The 14,325-nt window shown below is 31.2% G+C and overlaps 1 protein-coding gene across 6 annotated transcripts in view; it reads right to left on the bottom strand.

Moving 5' to 3' along the window:
• The window catches only part of LOC106665834 (dual specificity tyrosine-phosphorylation-regulated kinase 4-like), a 348,487-nt gene that overhangs the window by 300,917 nt on the left and 33,245 nt on the right, over positions 1 to 14,325 (bottom strand). For 5 of the 6 annotated variants that reach the window (XM_024228925.1, XM_014392602.2, XM_014392603.2 and 2 more), the window contains exon 2: positions 7,316 to 7,351. In XM_024228925.1, coding sequence (XP_024084693.1) covers positions 7,316 to 7,351 — 36 coding nt within the window. Of the gene's footprint in view, positions 1 to 7,315; positions 7,352 to 10,100; positions 10,190 to 14,325 lie in introns of those variants that run through there. The other variant, XM_014392608.2, reaches the window with a different exon arrangement.

Here is a 14,325-nt window from a genome sequence, read left to right as displayed (position 1 = left end):
ATTATATTACCTAATCGTGTAACTTTACTATTATTTTTATCGTTACTAATATTTTTTTAAATTTACAATTTGATTGATCTACTCCTAAATTACTATGTTAAAAAAATAAAATTCAATTGTTTACTTTTCATACAACTTATAAGTTTATAACTAAATAACAATTCCATTGATGGTTATGGACCAAGCGTATGTCAAAGTATAATGTTTCTGATTCCTATTCTATATTGAATGAAAAATCAATAGACATTTATCTATCCATTTTTAAGGGTTCTTTAATCGTCCAAATAGAAGAGGAAAAGTTGTCGTTTTTCGGTACAATTTTTCCAAAATTTATTTAGACTATTAGAATCATTTTTTATATATTTATTAATATAGTACAAATTTTTAGCTGTTTTAAAGAAAAATAGTCAATCGTGACGTTTTGACAACAACCTATTAATTCGTTAATGACAATTTAACCTCGAGGCTAAACTTAAACTGGAAACAAAAACACTCGCTGCAATGCCTGCCATCAAAAGGGCCCAAACTCGAGTAACAGAATAGTGTCCATTTTACACCAAAAAAAAACACAGACTAAACAAAAACTCCTTGATCTAGCTATCAACGACCTACTCTCTCCGGAAACAACAACCGACTTCATAAAACTATCTAAGACAACACAAAAAGACATTAATTCAACAAAAAGACACGACACTAAAAAAGCAACTACGTATTAAATCTCTTCAACCAAGGAAATATATTCACTGCAAAACCAATGAACAATATATTTATTAATATGACATTAATAATTATGAATATATTCATAAATTTAAAAAACATTAGTCAACACTTACGAAACAAAACTACTACGGACAGAACTAAAACATAACATAAAATACACTTACACAGAAGGTAACACAATATAAGCCATAGTGGGCGCAGAAACAGCCATCGGGTTTTCACCCACAGCAAGTGGAACAAGACAGCAACCTCAAAGGACGAAACGATTACAACTCCCTCCATTACGAAGAAACTCAGAAGAACAACTAATAAAACATATAAGGAAAAACTAACAAACAATAACCTGATCATCACTAAAGCAGTCTACGGAAATGCTAAGTCATCGCGACAAAAAAAAGGCTACATTACAGACACTGGAATCTATATTTTCAAAATTTATTTGGTCTATTACAACAAACCTTTTTTTTAGTATACTACAAATTCGTGGCTAGGGGCTTTAAAAATAATTAATTTTTGCAACAACCTAAATTTGTGACAAAATTGTACACCTGTTTTGTACATAACCAATTATACATCTCCGCTCCAGATGGTTTCTAAAAATATTGTTTCTTGGATAGTGTATCTACTATTGCTTTACAAAGCGACAAAAAGAATCATGTCCATATGATGAAGATTTTGTTAGAAAAATGAACTGAAATGTGAGAAAACATTTTAGGATAGAGCGATTATCTGATCGACCAGGAATTCTTTCCATTCCGGTCCAATTTACATCATAAAAACGTCACAGACCGTTTGCAGTAGCTCAGCTGGAAAGATAGTTTTGATGCAGAATATACATAAAAAAGAAAGTCTTCAAACGTAAGGAATGACCAGTAGCATGTTCATCAAGCCAAAATACAGCAGAACACTTGGCATGTTTATTTTAATAAAAACCAAATTAAACGAAATCAAACTTTCATGTTTTAATAAAAAAAATTTAATTATTATTGAATCAAGAAAATTCACCCAAACCAGGGAAATCATTTAGTGATAGATTAAACAATTATTTTATATTAACAATTTATTGTACCACTAAATGATTTTCCAGTGTTTTGCTAAATTTTCTTTCAACGCATCATAATTGAATAATGTTTATTAAAACTCATAATTTTCTATTCGTTTACTTTGGTTTACTTTAAAATGAGAATGTTGTAATTAATGTAACGTTCAAAATACATACAGTTTAAATATAGTACGAAATAAATATTGGGTTGTCCGGAAAATAATGCAGGATTTTGGTATTAAACAAAAAAAAAGAAACTAGTTACCTTAAAGCAATGTTCTTTAATCAAAATAATTTCCCATACTCTCAATACATTTCTCCCAACGTGTTGGTAACTTATTAATTCCGTCTGAGTAGAATTCAGAATTNAATGAGTAATCCTGTAAACGTAAACAGAATATTTTATATAGATTTTTTTTAATGAAAACTTAAAATCCTGCATTATTTTCCGGACAACCCAATAGTATATAATACATATTCGAAGACAAACAACAGACAAAGTAACAAAAATAATAATTAACCTAAATAATTAATAAGGTCAATTATGACTACTAAGTACGAATAAATGGATTAATATAATAATATTTGTAAAATTGTGATATATTAATGTTTCGAAGGATGAAACAGTAAATAATCTGTACCTAGTATATTGATCGTATAAGATCATTCTGGTTCGTCTATCCTTGCTTGTTTTCCAAACCACAAGCCACCCAACAAATTTAATAATAGTTTATTAAACTAATTTTCAATTAAAATTTCAACATTACATCGATGATAGTGTCTATTTTAACCAACAATTCTACGGCTGGTTAAGTTTATTAAAATTCGAACGTTCATATTGAAATTATCTGGTTAAATAAATAATTATAACAAAGATCAATATCGATGAACATGAAAGTTTCGTCTTTAATAAGATCTAAATATTTGTTACATTAAACTAAAGATTAGTTCTTGAAATTTAACATTTGACCGAGAGTTCTAGGTTATTATTTTTTTGTATTTCACAATTTATTTATTTTTATTTTTTTTTATTTTTTGGCAATCGGTGACTAAAAATTTCAGATTTAATACAAAAAGAATGATATCAATACCACTTGCCAACAGGTCAAGTAAGAATACTAGTTTATATGCTAGCACAAGTGAAGAAGAAGAATGCGTTAGTATTAAACATCAGTAACAGTTTACAGTAAATTGTAAGCATGACAAAAAGCAGCTATCGGGGTTTGCAATTCTTTTGATTATATCATAATTTAAGTTATTTTACAGTGGTAATATTAAAGATGATTTTAATTAGCATTAAAAAAAATACATAAGTCAAAATAATAATCTAAACTAAAAATCGTTTTTCCACCCAGAAATACAAAGTTAATCTTAGATTATTTAAAATTGAAATTAATTAATTAATTTTAAATCATAGTTTTAAAACAAAAACATAATATACTCATTTAATAACGAGGAACAAAATTAGAAATTAAACTCCCTTAAAAAGCAATTAAAGGTTTACAGGGAGGGATGTCGAATTTCTGACAATGCTGAACCAGCGAGAGAGCTACTTCTCATGTATAGCTGGCGAAATTCGCCAGGACAGGGCATTCACAAAGGAAATTATGAAGATCCTCTCTGGCATTCAAACTTCACTTAGAACATTTTTCCCTTAGAGAATCGTTCTTCAACCAGGGCAAATAACTGTCAAGTAGTAATTCCCCTCTCAGCTTGAACATCCACCTCAATTGACAAAGATTCAATCTAGAGCCACTACAACCAAAAACACTGAATTCCATATCTGACTTCAAAAGAGTACTATTCAGAAGAAATTGTTCCAACGGCATATCAATCCTCATAGACTCCTCCCGATGAACTATTCCTACCTTCTGTAAAAGTAAGAAAAGCTGAGTCTTCCACTGAGGTGTATTGTCTATGAAAACATCAAACTCGTAAGAGTTGCCAGCCAAGATACCCCAGGAATCAAACCAGAGAGCTCTACGCTTTACCACCTCCAAGACTAGAATTTTCCAATCGATGACCTGGCAATGACAACACCCTCAAATAAAATTCAGGTGCAATGTATACAAGAAAATTGGTTCATAAGAGATTTCAACATTAACCATATTAGCAGGTGTGTTTGTTGGTAGAGAAAATAATTTTTTAAGAAATATTTTGAAACCTTTCCAAGACCTCATAGTGGTTATACCCCCAAGATTGAACTGCATAACAAATTAGGGATCGCCACACACTATTATAAACCTGATATTTTTATTTCAAGCGCACTTCGTTTTTTGAGAAAAACACTGACAGATTATTTTCAGAGCTAGCCAGCTTATCCCGTGATACTTTTTCGTTGATGAAATTATTGCACGATAATCGAGGTGTCAAAGTGGCTCCCCAATGTTTGAATGTTTTAACAACCCCTATTCGAGAACCTGTATAAAACATTTCTTTGTTTATCTTCAGCCTACTACTATTTCCGAAGATGATCACGTTAGAATTTTTTAGGTTCAGAGTTAAATACCAGTTTTCGCAATATTATATAGTATTAATCCATTTCCGTTTTCGTGGTCAATGGACCAAGTTACTTCTTTCAATTTTCATTTTTTCATGAATTTCCATTTTCAAATGTCGTGTAATCGGATTGGATTCTCAGCGACTTATGGAAGTGGCCACGGGGAGCTGTTTCGTGAGATGATACTTCTTTTACTTTTTTAAATATTAATCCATTTACGTTTTCGTTGAAAATTGCAAAAAGAGGGAAAATTCGAACGGTTGTAGGTTGAGATGGAGAATGGGTGTCCGAGAGGATGGAAGTCACGATAGCTCAAGTGGTAGAGTAGCGGCGTATTTAGCGGAAGGTCGTGGGTTCGGATCCCGCTCGTGACACTGACTTTTTTATCTCGACCAAGACCTTACATAGAAAAAATAATTAAGTTACTAGATTATATAGTATATTCAACTGAAGAGCAACTGGGTTATCGGCTATAAGCACAACGACATCTGCACATAGCAACAAGTTAATTTTTGTGTTTCCGACCCAAATTCCTATTTCAACGATTGATGGCAAATCGTTTTATTACAAAGAAAAAAGCATGGGGGCTTAAAAGGCTGCTAGCATAAGTGTTCAGAATTGATTCCTTTTATCCTTTGTCGTGTTTCTTATAAATTTACAAAATATCAGGCAAACGCTAGAGGAAAATATAAAAAAGAACCAATTGGGGAAATATTTAACTGAAAATTCGAAAGAGGGAAAAACTTAACTTTGAAAACAATGATTTCAAATATAGGCCAACTCCTTATTTGAGATCTTCAGAATTGACTAAGGCGAGAAATGCCATAATTCAAGACAACGTACTAGGTTAGGTCTAACTAAATAAATGGAAGAACACGGAAGTAATTTAACAATTTCCAACTTCAGAAATAAAGTTTTCCCTTTCTTGTTATTGTTTTCATTTATACAAAAGAAGCAGATGTCAAAGAACTTTTCTTAGAGCAACTTGAGGAATAATTCATATTAAACAAGTGGCTAATGACCCCATTATCCATCTATTCGTTATATCTAAGCGGCACGGAAGTGAAACAGTATTTGAGTCGGCTTGGTAATTTTTCCACGGTAGAGAAACTGATATTTAACATCTACATCTACTACTGATTAAAAAGAAAAAATTAGGATTCGCTAGCTCAAAGCAATCTATCGGTTGGATTATGGCTGATTGGACTCATTTGTCTTAAACCAACACGCTCTGTTTATTAACAACGACGATATATAATTCTCCCTTCATTATTATCTAAACTTAAAAAATGATATACATCTTTGTCCTTTGCATACGTATTGCATACATTTTTGGATGAATTTAAATCGTAGTTTATAAACATTGCAACCTAGAAAGTTTATTATCGAGGAAATTAACAGTAGTATCCGGTTAGAAAATGGATTCTTTTTAAGAGCTTAAAAATTACTTATTTTGATGAAGACCCTGTTAGTTTCGTACTATGAATATTCAAAGGTCATTTATTGCCCTCGTTTACTACCCGGTGAATAAAATAAAATGAGAAAGTAGTTGATGGGGTTTGGTCTGCGAGTTGGCGAACTCATGTTGAACCGGCACACGGGCACTATTGGGTCTGTCTTGAGATAGATAAAATGAGAAAGGCAAAGACGGTGGTGGATATAAGCAACTGAGTAAGTTGGCGTATCCTTTCCCTTTGACTAAATTAAATAGTTCGTGTGCATAATTCTAAAATACCAAGTTGTATTTTATGTACCATTAATTCAATATAAAATACTAAATTGCAAAATGAGTTTACTTATTTGCAAATTCTAAACAGGAAAAAATTATCAAATACTCTCCTTTCCAACAAATAAGCACAAGAATAAGGTATATTGGAAATAATAACCAACCATATCTCAAAGATAGTTAAGGTAAAGGTCTCGGGTTCGAATCCAGCGGCCCTACATTCGAACCCGCCATACATACAAACGGGCTTTTTTCAGAAACACCGGAACCCCGATGGCTCATATAACCTCGTAAAAAACAACAAGACGCAGATAATCTAGTGTTCCCTCCACTGACGTCGACGGCGACCAGGTTCGTCGTTACACTGTCCCGTCCGTTAATTACGAGAACTATTTATTGTATTTACAGAAACTTTTCTATATGAAAGACTAAACCAATAAGACCTGAGAAGATTGCTTCTAGCATGTACTATACGCTAGCACCCGCAAAATTAGCAGCGGAACTCAGCAGCAGAATTCTACGTTTTCACACATCAGCGACATGCATAGAACTGATTTATTTTTACAGAAGGACTTAGCGTCCACTACCCGTTGTTTTCGCGGATGAGGGATCAAAATACTTTACAATACCTTTTACATGTTATTACCAATACGAACTTGACGGGTTATGCAGGAATTCGTACCAAGCACAAGCCATAACTACGCGGTCGTTTTATAACATTATATATTCCTGTCTTGAATATGAGACTATAAACTATTAGAAAGCTTATGAGAAATAGATCTGGTTTTACAAGACTTCAGACAAGACTTGGACTATACATAGTACAGTTGGATATGTCTGTTTATGGTAAGGTGCTTAGGTTAAGATTAAGTTAGGGTAAAGTAAGGTTGGGGTTAGGGTTGGGACTTAGATTAGGAATACTGAATAGAGTAAGGTTGTATTAGATTGGGGTTCGTTTAAGGTTTTGAATAAAAACACATCATCAAATCTTAATTATAAATGAAGCCGTCTCTAATTGATCGAATAATTATGGTCCTGGCCTCTAGCATAAGTAGTAAAAACTCCAAAATACAATAAATAATAACAAGGCAGAAGTTAGCTCACTAATCAATAAGGATAGATTTGCTTTCCAAGAAATTAAAACTAAGAGAAAAATAAGTGATAAAACTATCACTTATTTTTAATTTTAGTAATTTGTAACTACTGAATATTAAATTACGATTTTAATATTAACGTAATGCTGGTAGTCAAATTATTTATATATATTTATTATTGTTTATCACAAATATGACATGGCCTACAAATTAATATTTTGATTTGTAAATACCTTTGTTGTCTTAATTGATGACCAGTGTGGGCTCACCTGAAACAAAAAATCAATATTATACTAACGTAATTATACTTAAGTCTACTAAAATACATTAAGTAATAAACTAAGAGCTGTACTTTAATGTAATATTATAATTACGTTATATTACGTCTACCCTTGTTTTAAGATTTTCTTTTAAAATACATTTTAAAAAATCATTAGTATTTTCTATTTCAAAAAATATGTGTATCAAGGCTATTATAAACAGTAGAAGTTTATCAATGTAAAAACTATTGTCCTGGTGAATAATGATTCACTTAAAATCGATGACCCACTCTATATCTAACGACTTTTATTCAGGCGTAAGATAGATTGAGGACGATAAATAAATCTCTCTCTGACATGATCCACTCAGACAAACTTCTTTATGAGTAATTTTTGAAATAATCAAACTCATTAAAATCTTTTTTCAATAAATTTTATTATGTAAATTAACAATAATACGCAGATTATTGTAAAACTTGTTTTAGAAAAAGTAAGAATAAAAGATAACAGTCAGGACAACGTATATTCGCACTTTTGGCGTTAGCTTAAACGAAAGAAGTATTATAAGAGCTATTTATGTATTCATTATTCAGAAAAACCAAGCGATATTATACAAAGCTGAATGAACTTTGAGAGACTGAATCTCAGAGGTAGGGTCGCTGTCTTCATAAAAGGGGATTCTTCAATTTCACCTCCCGTTCAAATCCGGAAAGCAATTGCTCGCATAAAAAGCACTTGCAACCAAAAAATAGCTACTCGTTTCGTTCAAGGTGGAAAAATAATATGGATGAGCGCAGGAAATTTTTGTCACTCCTTACCATGACAATTGTAGTCATGAATATTAATAAATGCTCTAAACACATTACCAAAAAATTAATATCAACTTTTAACTTGATTCTACCAAGCTCTAACGTAAGTGTAAATAAATTACACACCATTGTTGTAAGCTAAGCCAGTTTAGTAGAGAAGTTTTAAATTAAAAATTATTCTTTCAATAAAGACAGACCACAAAATGAATAAATTGGAACACGACAAATGTAAGAATTTGCATGTATAACAACTGAGAGAATAATAAACACGATTCGATTTAGGAGAAAACCATTGAAACAAAAATAACACTACAAATATTCGTTCATCAATCATTCCGCCAAAAACAAAAATTAGGGACCCGATAGTTAGAGTTATTTGGAACCAAGCCCTGATCCGATATTAGCAAAAATTTCGCTCAACCATGTAATTACAATAATGCACAACAAACAGTAAAGCTGATTTGGTTTATTATGTAATAATTCTGTAGACATACAAGTTGAAGTGGTACAGAGGCACACGAAAAGCTAAATTTTCACAATGTTAGGGTTGTAAGTATTATTATATCAAATCACTATTATTTGATTATAAAGAAACCATTGTTAACATTTTATGAACACATTCACACAGTATCATGCACGTAATGTCGTTAAAAATATTAAAACAGTTTAAATCAGTTGGGTGTGGAATTTAATTTCTCTCCTTCTCTCATTCTCTCTCTCGCTCTCTCTCTCTCTCTCTCTCTCTCTCTCTCTCTCTCTCTCTCTCTCTCTCTCTCTCTCTCTCTCTCTCTCCCACAAACACATACTTTCTTACATTTTAACGTAGGCATGTTAATTAGTATGTAATAGTATTGGGGTTTTTGACCGCTTTATTTTAGCGTTATTTCATTTTTTTTATTAGGTTTAATTTAAAGAAAATTATAATTAATTTGTCTGTTGTTTTGGTTTTACAATTTAAATAAAAACTCATCAGCTATCATCACTGGAAATGTAACAATTTTAATTTTCCTTTGTTTGTTCAGAGCCAATTTTGTAATGAGAATATGTTTCTTTTGAAGAGCAGTTTTTTTTCCTCAGTTTTAAGAACAAAGGTTAAACAAATTGAATATGCAAAGGAATATTTTCTGTATTCTCAGAACAGAATAAACATTGAAAACAAGACATAATGTTAATGAACACAACATAATTAACATAGTCGAAGCCATAAACGCAACAATGAATCTAATGAAAAAATTTTTATTCGGACTTCCATCAAAATTGTACCTACACCCAATTAATAAGCTTACATTCGAATCTTTTAAATTTAAACAGATGCATTTTGTTTTTTTCTCTGATAATTTGGTAGCAATGTAATTCATACATATCGTAGGTACAGAATGAAATGGAGAATAAAATTCATTGTAATCAAAAATGCAGAAGTGTAGTTTATTTTAAGCTTGTAGATATTTTGAATGTTGATTACGTGATTTATTATTTTATTTCATTTACAACTATATTTTTGTGTTTACTCTTTATATAATTTAATTTAATTAATGCAAGAAGGCGTAACGCAGTTTCCCTTTCTCCATACTAATTAGCGCGGTAGGAGAAATACCGGATCTAAATTAGTCAATCGCACTGGCGAACGCGCGCTCTGATTACCTTTTTCTCGAAATTCGAATGTTATTCCTGTCAAGGTGGTGAAAATAAGCTTTTAGTTCTCAAAGCTCGGATTGAGCTTTGTCCAATGCGGGTTTTATCGGAATGCGTACTGCGGCAGTCGGACTGGCTTCCGTTACCACATTCATTAAGTCTTGATTGCGGTTATTGTTCCCGGATAATGTTTCATTTTCAATGATAATGATAAAAACAGTCTAGTGGATAAAAAACTATCGATTTATTTGACTTTGTTTCTAAATAAAAGGTAGAGTCATATAATTGTAGTCCAATGTTTTTATATTGTTATTTACCTTTGTTTGAAACTCGACCCATCCACATCGCACTTTTGGCCTGTCTTGATCGTCCGTTGGTACTTTGGGGTTTGTAACCACGATTATCGCCATGGCTAAACTAAGTCTGAACCGAGGAATGTAGTATCGTCGTCTTATGATTTGCGCCAGCGCACATTTTCCACCAAACACTATTAATCATATTACTCACAACTGCACACTATCGGATTTTTAATGGTACACGAGGTCAGAAGCTTTTTAGCCTTCTTTACTTTTTACCAAATTATAATATTGTGTTATATAGTAATCTAAGTATAGATAAAGCTTTCGTGATGGTCTCTCCATGACCATTAATCGCAAGGTTTTGCTAAATTCGATTACCTTACTCAACATAATATGTAAGTTTTAATAATTCTGAGTAATATGTCCAAGTATGGCCAACAATTTCATCAGACGTCCAGAAAATGTAATAAATTGTTCGATTGATAATCACTTATACTCTATAAAAATTAGAAATAACCGCACTTTTATTCCGTTATGAACAAAAACTGTGAAATTAATAGAAAGATTTATATCAATTGTTAAATCAAAAGCGATTGCTGCTCGCTAAGCGGGCTACGCTATTTAATACTAAGAAAGATTCATACTTATCTGTATATATTATATGTATATAATTATGTATACATATGATATATGTATGATATATACACGTATAATTAATATATATACATAATTCTACCAAGAAAGAAATATTTAAATATAGATGGATAGAGTATGGGAAAATGAGAAATAAAATTACCGGATGTAGCAGAAAGTGAGTTTGCGCTGCTATGAAATGGAAGAAGGAGTAGAAGGAGAGAGAGTACAAAATAAAAAGAGAGCGAGAAATATTGTAAGTGTTCTAAGATGAGAATAGGATAGCTATAATAAAAATAGTTAGATGTAGATAGATATAAAAAGCATAAGAGAGAGATAAATTNGAGAAAAAAGATTATATGGCTAATAGAAAATGAGTTTGCGTTGCAATGATAGAGAGAGAGAGAGAGAGAGAGAGAGAGAGAGAGAGAGAGAGACATATTGTGTAAAGAGAGAAATATCGTAAGTGTGATAAGATGAGTCTAAATTCGCTATAAAAGATAGAGATGTAGATAGATAGAAAAAGCATAAGAGAGAGAGAGAGAGAGAGAGAGAGAGAGAGAGAGAGAGAAAGAGAGAGAGAGAAAAGATTACAGGGTGCAGTAGAGAATGAGTTTGCGTTGCAATGATAGCGAGAGATCGGCAGACAGGCAGACCGACAACATTAAGCCTTTTAGAAGAAGAAATAATCACCTTTTAATAAACAGATAAATACAAGATGACCCGATTGTGATGGAAAGACATTAGATATTCCATCTATATCGAAAATGTTTTGAGTCTGCTTATTTGTTATTTCAATCATACTGTTTCTTTAATATTTGTGTTATATATTATACTTTTAATACAGTAACCAACCATTATATAAATTTACACAATAATTATTTAGTAAAGCTGTTTTCGTATTATATAATTTCATGATGGATATAAAGTTTCTGAATAATTTCAACATATTAAAAAAATTAAATCCATTGCAATTAATGGTTCTTGCTCTTTTCACCTTAATTACGTATATCAAAGGTATAACTCCATCAACATTCTGATTCGATGGAAACCGATACAAACAAACAAATGACAAAAATAAACGAAAAATGGATCTTGCAAAAGTTTTAATTGTTATAATCATCTTCAGTCATATGTAACAGTAATTACATTAAATTGTTGCGAAAGGTTCAAACAAAAATGCCATTTAACACATTTCCGTCTAGGTAAGACGTACCTCTCGTCGTGAATATGAGAAGTAGACGAGAAAACCCTATTAAAGTACTGTTCTGTACTGTACATATTTTAATACCGTGTAAGAATCATACCTGTGGGAACTCGGATCCAGTTTTACACGGTGAAGAGAACTCCCGCAGGAAGGAAACTGTCCCTTCCTCTTAACCTCTACTGGAAATAATAACTCTTTACCAATTGAGTCAAGAAGTCCTTCCAACGGGTCATACAACTTTCTCTAAGATGAAGATCATTTTGTGGGTGGGAATAAACTAAGTAATTTTTATTATCGTGTGATGATAGTTGATTGAAAACATTTTTTTCATGATATTTACTATAATTACTATATACATACTATTATATATTACTATACTACTGCATATTAATTAAGATGTATTGACTAAAATTACTATTATAAAGTTATTAAGTGTGTTGTCGAACTATGAGAAATTATGGAAAATAAATTTAGTCCATCTTTCAATGCAAATAATTTTTTTTATTGAGTTTTATTTTTATTTTTTCATTGATAGAGTCCTCCATTTCAGAAAGGTTCTAAATTTAACAAAGGTAATGAATTTTAGTAGTTTCAGTACAGAAATATTTGCTAAAGATTCGCTCAATTATTACATATTCTGTTTCTGTATAATTCCGACCTTAGCTCAGGGCCGAATAAAATAGGGTCGTTATGAAAATATCGAGACGTGACAAGAGGAAGAATCTTCCTTTCAGTAACATCGTGCGCATAAAAATTGGGAAAAGCTGCCTTTAATAAGATATATATTGATATATGATATAATTTAAGCGGGGGCTAATTGCCCTATAATTCTAGTCAATTATCAGAATTAAGTAGTATAAAGAATATACATTTAAATGAAAAAATAGTTTAACCACAAACGACTTCCTTCATGATCAGTTTAGACAACATATGATGTAAGAAGGTAAATGTAATTGTGGGTCCAAAAATAATTAACTGTTGTATTTTAATTGGTTAAGGTTCTGTTCTGTTTCTGGCCAAAAAAGAGGTCGAAAGCTTGGCAATTTATAAAACACATGTTCTAACTTTGACCACAATCCAAAATTTACTTTGAAGTCCTGTTGCTTAAGGGTTATATTTTGTATATATATAAGAAACATTACCACCTTTTGTTTTATTTTTTGTTTACTAATAATATATCAATGCATTTTAAGTTATCAAAGAAAAGATATTAGCAAAAAATCCTCTGAAATATACAAAAGGACATCTATATTTTCATAAAATCATGTATTTCCAAATTATATTTATATATTATTTAATTATATATTATTTTAATTATTTATTATCTATTATTTTTAATTATTGATTATTATTTATGTATTATTAGTTATTTTTATATTATAATTATTAATATAATTTGATTTATTATTATATAGCATGTCCAGAAAATTATAATATCAAGTAATCTGCTGTATTTTTTTTTTATTTTGTTAATAAGAACAAGAATGGGCTAACTGATAAAAAAAAACTTAAACACCCAAAATGCGAGACTTGGTTTCAGACCCAGTCTGGAAAGGAATAATTTCTGAGGCATTTCCGGAATAATTCTCCTTTTGTTCTATTAGAAACGTGATCTTCACTTAAGTAGTCGAACAAAAGCAAAAAGCGATATGGCCCGATGATCGACTTTTCATCAACAATGTTTAAACATTGTTCTATACGGATTTTTTTTATTGTCCAACATTTTTTTATTCTTTGTGACTTAACCTCTCTCCTGAACCGTGGAATTTATGCCGGAAATACCTTAATTATATTTGATCTTCTATTTTCATTGGTAAATGAAACTTTCCTGACTAGAAAATATAACTTTCTTACTTAACCGCATTTAAAATTGTGAGACTTACCTGTATGAACTGTGAGATGCACAATTTTCTTACAATTCCATCAACAATCGGCTCGCATTAGGCAATCCAATTATTAAATATTGGTGAAAGAATTACACCTTATTTTGTAAAACTACACCAACTATTTTGAAGATAACTTTCGATTACTTTGAACGACATATGCTCTTGTGTGCGTCTGGGAAAAGATAGGCTTTCACCTCTATTAAGCTAAATCTGTTGAACGTTTTAGTAAAAATTCGTCGAACAACTTCGTTTCCTATCTAAAGAAAAAAAGTGTAAAATTAGGGGAATGGTTCCGTTTCTAAGAGACTTTACAATTGAGAAAGTTAACAAAGCAAGCCTCAAATAAAACAACCAGTTTATGGTTTAAACTATGATTTAATCATTAATAAATGTGAGATTCATATTTTTTATGAGATAAGATGTTCATACACAATGATTCCAGCAGCCAGATTATTCTCTCCCTCTCACTCTCGCTACTCTCTAACTCCCTCTCTCTTTAACTATTTCTCTTTACACC

This window comes from Cimex lectularius, unplaced genomic scaffold (assembly GCF_000648675.2).
Source record: "Cimex lectularius strain Harlan isolate CLEC.00 unplaced genomic scaffold, Clec_2.1 scaffold12, whole genome shotgun sequence".
NCBI lineage: Eukaryota > Metazoa > Arthropoda > Insecta > Hemiptera > Cimicidae > Cimex > Cimex lectularius.
The sequence above is the reverse complement of the archived record's forward strand: the minus strand, read 5'-3'. Positions and strand labels throughout refer to the sequence as shown.